General features: G+C 48.7%; 2 protein-coding genes across 5 annotated transcripts; one reads left to right on the forward strand and one right to left on the reverse strand.

Moving 5' to 3' along the window:
- The first annotated feature begins 92 nt into the window (after positions 1-92).
- On the forward strand, positions 93-5079 carry LOC109756743 (DEAD-box ATP-dependent RNA helicase 14). Of its 4 annotated transcripts, none has more exons than XM_073510065.1 (13): positions 93-264; positions 382-650; positions 1251-1328; positions 1463-1582; positions 1665-1739; positions 2026-2295; positions 2495-2845; positions 2949-3226; positions 3392-3700; positions 3775-3831; positions 3914-3958; positions 4032-4067; positions 4642-5079. In XM_073510065.1, the coding sequence occupies exons 2-13, from the start codon at positions 396-398 to the stop codon at positions 4721-4723; spliced, it is 1956 nt and encodes a 651-aa protein (XP_073366166.1). In that variant the 5' UTR covers positions 93-264; positions 382-395; the 3' UTR covers positions 4724-5079. The 4 variants fall into 4 exon arrangements, with proteins under 4 accessions (XP_073366166.1, XP_040259504.1, XP_073366167.1 ...); XM_040403570.3 differs by having other exon boundaries at positions 3917-3958; XM_073510066.1 differs by having other exon boundaries at positions 1466-1582.
- A 404-nt stretch (positions 5080-5483) lies between these two features.
- Positions 5484-8324, reverse strand: LOC109756745 (phosphoenolpyruvate/phosphate translocator 3, chloroplastic). Its single transcript, XM_020315579.4, has 8 exons — positions 7331-8324; positions 7096-7224; positions 6771-7009; positions 6533-6617; positions 6301-6423; positions 6111-6179; positions 5869-5998; positions 5484-5784 (listed from the first exon to the last, which is right to left on the reverse strand). Exons 1-8 carry the CDS (start codon positions 7679-7681, stop codon positions 5714-5716), a joined length of 1197 nt encoding a protein of 398 aa, XP_020171168.1. The 5' UTR covers positions 7682-8324; the 3' UTR covers positions 5484-5713.
- Between the last annotated feature and the right edge of the window lie 2475 nt (positions 8325-10799).

Here is a 10799-nt window from a genome sequence, read left to right on the forward strand (position 1 = left end):
CAGGTGTGTGAGCGGCGCACCGCACCCCATCGACGCCTCCGCTCCCATTTTCTCAGAATACTTTTCAATCGGACGGGGCGAAGAACGCACCCACCCTACTTAACCACGCGACCGCAGCGGCCCCCATCGACGAGGAAGGAAAGGGTTCCCACTCACCCACAGAGGACCGCGCAGCCACAGCGCGACGCCCCAGGGCTCCCTCCCCCGCCCCTTCCTCCGTCCGCCGCCGCAATCCGCAACCCCCCCGCGCCGCCGATCGCTAGGGTTCGTCCGTCCGCCCCTCCCTCCCTCCCTCCCTCCGTCCCCGATCTCCTCCGGGCCTGCCCCGCGTGCGCATTGCGGCCTGGCCCTGATCTGATTTCCTTTTTCCTTTCCGCGTAGGGTTGGGAGGAGGAATGGCGTCCGCGGCGCCGCGCTACGCGCCGCCAGATCCGACGCTGCCCAAGCCCTGGAGGGGCCTCATCGACGGCACCACCGGCTACCTCTACTTCTGGAACCCGGAGACCAAGGCCGTCACCTACGACCGCCCCACCGGCCCCCCTCCCCCCGTCGCCCCCGCTCCGGCGCCGGCCCCGGCCCCGGCCCCCGCTCCCGTCCAGCAGCCCCAGTACCACCACGACGAGAGGGCCAGGCCCAGAGACCAGCCCGAGGTATAACACCAAAATCATCTCCCACTTTTGGTGGGGGTTTTTAGTCCCTCTCCCGTAGCTTCTGTGGCTTAATTTCTGGGGTGTAAGTAAATGTGCGTACGAGATTTCCTTTTCGATTCGTTGGTTTGTCGCATACCGGCAGCAAGCGCAAGCTTGTGGCGCGTCGCTCGCAGAATGCGTGCGCCTCCTGATCATTTGGAGCTGGGGTTATATTTCCTCCCCACCTTCTCATCATCCGCACGCTACTGTTACATCATTGTTTGTTTGTTTCGCGTTGTATCTGTGTCATAATGCAGACGAGCATGGTATACAACACGAATGCCACTAGCTGTTAAGCATAAACTTCAGTTCTTTCGGCAACCTACCCCAATGCCACTACCCAGGAAGCAGAGAGTTTAGGTTTTTTGACCTATCTCGTGTTGAGGTTAAATTATGCGCTTTGCATTGTATTTTCTCATTAACACAAGCAAGCATGGTTTAGAATAGCAATGCCACTTAACTATCAAGTGGAAATTTCAGTTTGTTAAGCCTACTGATCTGTAACTGGGGAATCTATTTCATTAACTATGCAGTATCATGACATGTTGTTCTTGTTTTCAGCGGCACACTGAATCCGGAAACCGCGTGCAGAATGCGCCCTTTGCTGATCACAAGGCCAGGAACGATCCTTCTTTTGAGGTAACACATTCTCGCACGTTACAGGTCACATATTTTATACTGCATTGCTCCATAAATGTCACAGGAGTGCCACATCAACTGTGATGCATATCTTGTTCTGCTCCCAAATAGTAACATGCTATCCTCTTTTTCAGCAGCGCTTTTCAGCTGGAGCAAACCCTGCACCTGTGCCTTCTACTAACCCAGCTCCACAGGCTGACAATGGAAACATGTCGGTAGATGCATACCGTAAAAAGCATGAGATTACTATTATTGTATGTGTTCCAACTTCTTTTATGCCCCCAATCCCTCCTTGTTGTTATGCGCGATGTGACTCAGTTGTTCCATACCTTTTAGTGCCCGGGACGTGAAGCTCCATCGCCATTCATGTCGTTTCAGTCCACAGGCTTCCCTTCGGAGATTCTAAGGGAGGTACGTGCACATAATGCATACAAGTAGTAATGCACTGCCTTATACCCTATTTGAAGTCAACAATTTTAATTAGAGTTCAACATGTTCCGTTGTCTTCTCCAGCCTGCTATGGTTTGAAAAATATGCTCTTTGTTTTGTTGTTTCTTTAGCTACAATACACCTGAATTGGTTTCTATATAGCTAAAATGTTATGTCATAGGGAACCTTTTCCTTTTTGTCCTATTGTATATTGGGCTTGAATATCAGCTATACTATTCAGTTGTTCACATATTACTTATGTCTACAGGTGCAGCAAGCAGGATTCAAAGCACCAAGTCCTATCCAAGCTCAATCGTGGCCGATTGCTCTAAAAGGTAGTGATATTGTAGCTGTGGCGAAGACAGGTTCTGGAAAAACCCTGGGTTATCTACTTCCAGGGTTTATACTTGTTAAGAACCTACGGCACAATTCAAGGGATGGGCCAACTGTGTTAGTTCTGTCTCCAACCAGGGAATTGGCAACACAGATTCAAGATGAAGCAATCAAGTTTGGTAGATCATCAAGAATTTCATCTACTGTATGTTCCTTCTATCTTTATGTGTGCACTACACTGCTCTACTCTTAGACCACTTAATTCACTTGTATCCACATTGCATCCACATTGCTAGATGCTAATGTTACTTGTATCTAAGAAATGGAATTTCCGTTTTATGTAAACTACATATTTGATACAGCCGTAACAGAATACTGTCTTAATCATAATTTTTCTTTTGCAGTGTCTATATGGCGGTGCTCCAAAAGGCCCTCAGCTAAGAGATTTAGAGCGTGGTGCTGACATTGTTGTCGCAACTCCTGGTAGACTGAATGATATACTAGAAATGGGAAAAGTCAGTCTCCGTCAGGTAGCTTATCTCGTTCTTGATGAAGCTGACCGCATGCTTGATATGGGGTTTGAGCCACAAATAAGAAAAATTGTGAAACAAGTGCAACCGAAACGGCAAACTCTTATGTTCACTGCCACTTGGCCAAGAGAGGTGAGGAAAATAGCTTCCGATTTGCTCACTAACCCTGTCCAGGTTAACATTGGGAACACTGATGAGCTGGTTGCAAATAAGTCAATCACCCAGGTAATAAAAAATGCTATTTTTTCTGCAGGGTAAAAAATGCTATTTTCTAGGCTGAGGTATAATTTTGCTTCATTGTTTTAAACTAGTTTGTTACACCTTGCAGCATGTGGAAGTTACCACATCTTTCGAGAAAGGGAGGCGCCTTGATCAGATCTTGAGACAACAGGAGCCTGGATCTAAGGTGATTATATTTTGCTCCACGAAGAGGATGTGTGATCAGCTGTCTCGGAACCTATCACGGCAGTATGGTGCTTCTGCTATTCATGGTGATAAATCACAGGCTGAGAGGGACTCTGTGCTGAGTGAATTTAGGACCGGCAGGTGCCCAATTCTTGTAGCCACTGATGTGGCTGCTCGAGGCTTAGACGTGAAGGACATCAGGTTTGAACTTTAACTTTGCAACTTCTTTGACTTTCTAGTTTGACTATTTGTAAACAAGATTTCATGTATATAGCTCATAATGGTGATGGTTGAATGCACATTTACTATTCTGTAGTTTTCTTAAATGTTGTGCACTGACAATCCTTCCGAAATCTTTTCCCACAGGGTTGTTGTTAACTATGATTTCCCAACGGGTGTTGAGGACTATGTCCATAGAATTGGGAGGACAGGCCGGGCTGGTGCGACTGGAATTGCATACACATTCTTCTGTGACCAGGATTCTAAGTATGCTTCAGATCTTGTGAAGATTTTGGAGGGTGCGAACCAAAATGTTTCGCCAGAGTTACGAGCTATGGTCGGCCGTGGAGGGTATGGTGGCAGGGGGCCACGGCGGTGGGCATCTTCTAATGATTCCTATGGTGGCCAGGGAGCTTATGGCAGCCAGACTAGGGATGGTCCAAGCTTTCAGTCGAGGTGCATATCAGTTTCTATTTGATTTGAATACTTCATTCAGCACTTGCGCCAGCCTGATGAATTATCGTTTGCAGCTATAATAACAGCAGCAGTGGCAATCAATATGGTGGCGCTCCAAGCTTCCATTCCAGGTATGGCACCAATTCCTATTCTCTAATTCCTTTTCAGTCTCATCCATACCTGATGAACTTTCACTTGCATCATTCATAACAGCAGTAGCAACAATCAGACCAGTGGCGCTGCAAGTTTACCTGCCAGGTTAGTATAACTTCCTTGTTTCCAGCTTATATACCACTGCTGATAATTAATCAATTGTCATCTGGCATAACAGTGGCGGCTCTGGTGAAGGTCTCAGCTTTCATGATAGGTACTGTATCCCTAAAATGTGCTTGTATCTTATAAGTCATAACATCATGTCACTCCACAGAGAAGCACATGGTTACCTACTTTGCCGTTCACCTGTGCCCATGCTATGCCGTGTCCTTTACATTTATGAAACAAACAGAAACATCTGATTGCATTGTTAGCTACCAATATTTGCTCTTAGATCATATGTGGCAATTGGATGGATTGCCTAGTTGAATTATGTGATGTATGCATTTATACCTCTTTAATAAGCATCTCACTCGATAGAGGCACATGTCACCAACTTTGGAGTTCACCTATGCCCACACATACCGTGTCCTTGAAATTCATGAAATAAAGAAGAAAATATCTGATTGTATTGGTGAAACTTTTGGCGTAGCTGAATCAAGCTGTATTTTATGGTTGACAAATTGAGTTAACCACCACTTTACATTAAGTGAAAACATGTCTGTTTTGTTCCATCCCGTTGACAACTTTATTTCATCTATTATCAAATAGTAGGTTTTTTTATCGGGGGTGTGATGTATCTACAAAGGCTATATATAATTTAATGACCCGCTTTGTTCGATTGGCAGGTTCTATAGCGGCAATTCCCGTGGTGGTGACCGTGCTAGGAGCAGGAGCCCTCCCAAGGCCGTGGGGGTCTCCAACTGGTAAAATGCATCACGATGGTGACGAAACAACGGAGTAGATGGAGTTGGTTCCCTAACCAAATCATAGTATCAGTAATGTTGGTTTAAGCAAAGCGTGTCCTGGAACTTTGCTGACATAGGTTAAGCGTGTCGGATGTTTTGCTATGTTGATGTGGTGGTGTCTCGGAGGCGCTTTATACGGTGTCCGTATGCTGGCGTTGGTACTCTATGAAACCTGGAACCTCGGACCTCTTTATGCCTGGTAGTCGTGTTATAATCCTTCGGAAACCGGACCGGTTGAGCCATGAATTTTGGACGGAACCATGTAAGTTATGTTGGCTGTTGTAAATGCTCTCGGCATGGCTTGATGTTGAACTGAAATGCCCGACATGAACTGCTGAACTATCCTGCACATGTGTGCCTTGCTTGTGCTCTAGCACGTTTTTCTCAAAGCATAAGGGGCATGTTTGGTTGGTGCTCAGATTTACCCCACCAAAATTTTGGTTATCTGTGCCATCTTGCCCACTCTCCTCAGATGTTGCCAGTTTCTGGCGACCTCCAGCCAATTGCTAGCAAAATTTTGGCATCCATTTGGTTGGCTGCCAGAATTTTGGTTGCCTATGGTATCTTGCATATTGCAAAGATTTTGGCCAACAGATGGTCAAGCAATGTCTAGCCAATTGTTTGCAAGATTTGTTAGGGCTTGCAATGGCACAAGCTATCTTTTTAAGTTGGTTTTGCACCTTGAGGAGTGTGGTATTCTCATGGCATCTGAGCATATTGCATTTGTCAGGAGATTTGTGATTATTCAGGGAGGATGTTACAAATCTTCAAGACCAGAAGTTTGGTCCTGCTACTATTGAAAGAAGCTGCTGTAGCCTGTAGTACAAGTGTACTACTGGCCGTGGCAAGTTCTGTACAACCTACTATCTCAATACATTTTCTCGTGGATACTATATCGACCTAATCCTCTATCTCAAAAACCTGTACCCAAAACAGGAAAGAAAAAACATCTTCATGAACTCTTTGGCTTTGCTTTCTTGAGTCTGGAGTACAGGTAAACTCCTGCCAGTGCCGCTCCAGTCCCTGCAGTTACAAGGAGAAACAAGTCAGAAGAGCCACAAGAGACTGCAGTAGAAAGAGGTTGCAGTGTGATCAATTTGTTTTTACCCAGTGCATTGACAGGCGAGATGGGCGTCCGGAAGAAGAGGACGGAGGAGACGATGACCACCACACGCTTGACGCAGTTGGCCACGGAGTGGGTCACGGGCGACACCCGCGCCAGGATCATGTACGACAGCTGCCATTACCATTGCCAGGACCATCGTCAGTTACAGTGTTACAGATCATGCATTCTGTTTGTTTGGAGCTGACTGAAGCCAGAACCGTGTGAGTTGTCACGTGGCTCTCACCTTCTGGTAGCCATGGAAGCAGAGCCCGGCCAGGGCTGCCCTCACGCACAGCTCCTGCAGGTTCAGGCCCTACATGCCAGAGTTCATAATAGTTTATTTAGTTTAAGAGTTATGATGATGCAAAAAAAGAAGTTATGATGATGCAACAGTTCAATTTGTCTGGATTTTGCAGGCTTTGAGGTTGACTCACGGTGCTCTGGAGGAACGCCGGGGAGAAGCTGACACCTTCTGCAAAGATCATCAGGGGCAAGGACAGCAGGAAGGACAGCACAGTGATCACCGAGAAGAGGTTTATGTCGTCCATGAACTCCTCCTGCAGACGCATTGCATGAACAAACTCATCAGTGGTTGGAATTTGGAAAGAATCATGAGATGCTGAATTGTTATTACTGGTGAACTGAAGAAGGAGAGGAAGGAATCACCTCTTCGCCGCCGAGGAGCCGCTTGCTGAGCACATTCCTGGTCTGGTTGAGCAGATTCGACGCCATGGCGCTCCAGAATCCGACCCTGCGCGTCAACGGAATCGTATATATGTGGCGTGAGAAAGCAACGGGATTCTTCCCGGCCCCGATTATTCGGGGTCGACGGTAAAAGGGAATATAATCACCGGGCCATGATTAGAGGACAATGTTCTCCGATGGTTAGTTAGACGGGACGAACCAGTTGAAGGAGACCTCGGTCAACGATGCCAGGGCGACGCCGCCGACGATGGGCACCAGCGAGCCCAGCACCAGCGGCGACGGCACCTCGCCGAGGAAGAAGGCGGAGAGCAGGACGGTGAAGAAGGGCTCCGAGGCCTTAACGGTGTGCGTGAAGGAGACGGCCACCATGCCCAGGCTCATGTTGGTGAACACCGTGCCCAGCATGTGCCCGGCGGCCAGCGGCGCGATCTTGGCCAGCTGAACGGGAGCAGAGGCTTCAGTTTCCGGAGAGCAAATTCAGAGAAAAGCAGACGAAAAAACTGTTGTTCAGGTGGCTGACGGACCTGTGCGGCGGAGAGCTTGGGCACGGGGTGGAGCTTGGCGGCCCACATGAAGAAGATGACGAGCGAGCCGAAGGCGAGCTGGAAGGCGGTGATGGTGTAGGGGAGCGGCAATGGCAGCACCTGGAGGACCTGCGGTTGTGGCAAAGCGGGTTTGTTGATTGGTCGGTCACGCACGCACGGACGGCGAACTCCGGCGAGGAACAGGGGAGGGGATGCCAATGGCGCGCGTGCGTACCTGCTTGTTGTAGATGTTGAAGTAGATGTTGAGGAGGTACCAGGCGACGATCATGGCGCCGAGCTGCACCGTCCCGGCAATGCCGCCGCCCGCGGCCACCTCGTCCGCCGGGGCCAGCTCCGCCGCCGCGGCCGCCGCTTTTTCCGTCCGCGCGGGCCGACTGCCGGAGAGCAGCGACAGGGACATGGGGAGGGCGGCGGGCCGCTGCTCCAGGCCGCGAATTCTGAGAGGCACGAGGGCGTCGCGGCGAGGGGAACAGGAGGCGCCGGCGGCGGCATGGCGCGAGGTGGTGGAGCACGCCCAGGCCGCGGCAGAGCGGGAGGAGGCGAGGGAGGCCGCGGCGCGCTGCATCTTGCCGTGTCCTCGTGGTTGGTTCGCTGGCGCTTGGAGCTGCCGGAGCCGCCTCCGTCCCTTATAGGGTCCCCCGAGGTCCCCCGAGATAAGTACACTTGTATAACGACGTTACAGGGAGGCGAGGGTGGCGCCGGGTGAATCTCGCCGCGATCCCGTACAGATTCGTCCCCCCTGGTCATACTCCTATTACCAGTACTACCATGTTTTTTAAACGTTTGCAGAAAAGAAAGAAAATGCAGTGGGCGGTACGTGCAGTGGAATGGAATATGTAATGTGTCGCCAATCCCAATCCATCCGCCTCAAATCGAAAAATAAAGGACGGTTTGGTATGTGGAGAGCGCAACAGCAGGGAAAGAAAGAAAGAAGAAGAAAGAGCAGCCGTCAACTGGTGCGACGACATGTAGTAGACCGAGAAGGAGCATGCATCACGAGTGGCGTGGAAAAGGAAGGCGGGAGGAAGACGATGGCGAGGCAGGAATTGCCGATCTGACGGCGGGCCGGCCGGCGGCTTCGCCACGGGAGACCCCCTCCGCATTTTGCTCTCTCCGTTGAAAAGCTCAGGGTTTCGGTCCTTCTGGTGCGTGGTTTTATTTTCTGATGATGAAACTCGTGCCATCTTCTCTGTTGTTGCTGCTGCTATGCCAATAGGATGCATATGGGTATTTTAGCGACGCCGACGGGATCCGCTGCCGCGCAGCCAGGCCGTGGGATAAGAATAAGAATAACGACGGTGGTGGCTGACAAAACAAAAGCGAAAGCAAAACGGGGACGGGAACCGGATCATGATCGGGAAATGAACAAAGGAGGTTCGTGGGGAGTGACGTCACGTGCGCTCGGTCGGACGAGTAGTCCACGGCGCCAACTCATCAACTGACCGATTGGATGGAGGCGGCGATCCATCGGTACAGACGTACCGTCCGTCGGCCCGTCCGTCCGTCCGTACATGGCTACTGGTGTGCCACCGGCAGGAGAACATGGCCCATGCCCGCCCCCTCATCGAAAAGGAACAAACCGTCCAGGCCGAAGGAGGCTCTTCCAAACTTGGACTTCAGAAAAGCTTTCCATTCTGTTAGTTCGATGAAAAATCCTGTCGATTAGAGGCTTTTCTCAGCGTTGGTGCAACTGGATCAGTCAACTGCTGGGCACCAGCGAAACTGTTGTCCTGCTAAATGGGTGCCGTGGTTCATGGATAAACTGCAAACATGGGCTCAGGCAAGAGGCCCCATCTCCCCCTATCCATTCATAATCGTTGCAGATTTCATTTTTTGTAGAAAACTGTTGTGCTTGCAAACTAAAATTACTGTCCTTGCCCATCCTCACGGTAACAACTAACATTCGCAATTGTCATCCCTCTCAACAAACGTTCCCTGATTATCATTACCCTTTCTTCTGCAAAAATGACTCAAATCTATTATAAAAGCTTAACAAAAATACACAGCACCCCAAACCTAACAAAAAATTACATTGAGGTCCCTGAACCACTGCCAAAACTGAGTCGCCGACGTTCTGTTGTCCCCGCTCCCATACCCATTCTGACCATGTCAATGCGAGCCAGGAAGCTTTCATGCACGTGCCCCTACAAATCAGCGCCCCAAAGTCACAGTTGTTGTTGCTGTTGCTGTTGAACGCTTGAATCGATCTGAAAATCCTAACACCAAATCTTGTCGTCGCATATGCACGATGAGAAACTAACCTCAGCGCCCCGAGGAGCTCGTAGAGATGAGGGGTGAATGGTGTCGTGATGCTTTTAGCTGCAAGTTAAGCCGAAAATACATTTAAAAAATGCATTCCGATGGTTGGCCTGAATAGCTGCTGCAATACGACATACTCCTATATTCATCAAAAAACTAAGTTGACATCTGAATAACACATTCCCCATGTCTCCAAATTAAAATAAAATAAAACCTATAGGATGCAAATGGGTATTAAAGAAGAAGTTTAGGCCTGATGGTACTATTGGAAGTACAAGGCACGACTCGTGGCCAAGGGCTATACCCCAAAAGGAAGGTGAAGATTTCCTTGATACTTACTCGCTTGTGGCTCGACTAACCACTATTCGAGTACTACTTTCATTAGCTGCCTCACACGATCTTCTCGTTCATCAAATGGATGTCAAGACTGCTTTCCTAAATGAAGAGTTGGACGAGGAAATTTACATGGAACAACCAGTGGGTTTGTAGTGGACGGTCAAGAAGGGAAGGTGTGCAAGTTGCTGAAGTCTTTGTATGGACTTAAGCAAGCACCTAAGCAGTGGCACGAGAAGTTTGAAAGAATTTTAACAACTGCAGGCTTTGTTGTGAACGAAGCTGACAAATGTGTGTACTGTCGCCATGGTGGGGGCGAGAGAGTTATCCTTTGCTTGTATATTGATGACATATTGATTTTTGGAACAAATCTGAATGTTATTAAGGAGGTAAAGGACTTTCCATCTCGTTGCTTTGAGACGAAGGACTTAGAGTAGCGGATGTTATTCTAAACATCAAGCTATTGATAGATGATGATGGTGGCGTTACATGCTTCAATCTCGCTATGAGGAAAAGATCTAGAGTCGCTTTGGCTATAGTGATTGCAAGCCCCCTCCAACACCATATGATGCAAAAGTGCTGCTTCGAAAGAACCGGAGAATTGCTAGAGATCAATTGAAATATTCTCAGATTATTGGCTCGTTTATGTATTTAGCCAGTGCTACAAGACCTGACATCTCTTTTGCTGTTAGGAAACTGAGCCGATTTGTTTTAAAACCGGGAGATATTCATTGGAAAGCTCTAGAGAGAGTTATGCGTTATTTGAAAGGTACTACGAATAACGGAATTAACTACACTGGGTACCCAAAGGTGCTTCAAGGATATAGTGATTCAAACTGGATCTCAGATGCTGATGAGATAAAGGCCATGAGCGGATATGTCTTCACTCATGGAGGTGGTGTTGTTTCTTGAAAGTCTACAGACCATCTTAACGAGGTCAACGAAGCAGAACTCACAACACTAGATACAACTACAACCGAAGCCAATTGGCTTCGTCAGCTCTTGAATGACTTGCCGGTTGTTGAGAGACCTGTACCGGGTATCCTTATGAACCGCGACAATCAAACTGTGATCACGAAAGTGAGCAGCTC

This window comes from Aegilops tauschii, chromosome 3 (genome assembly GCF_002575655.3).
Source record: "Aegilops tauschii subsp. strangulata cultivar AL8/78 chromosome 3, Aet v6.0, whole genome shotgun sequence".
Classification (NCBI taxonomy): Eukaryota; Viridiplantae; Streptophyta; class Magnoliopsida; order Poales; family Poaceae; genus Aegilops; species Aegilops tauschii.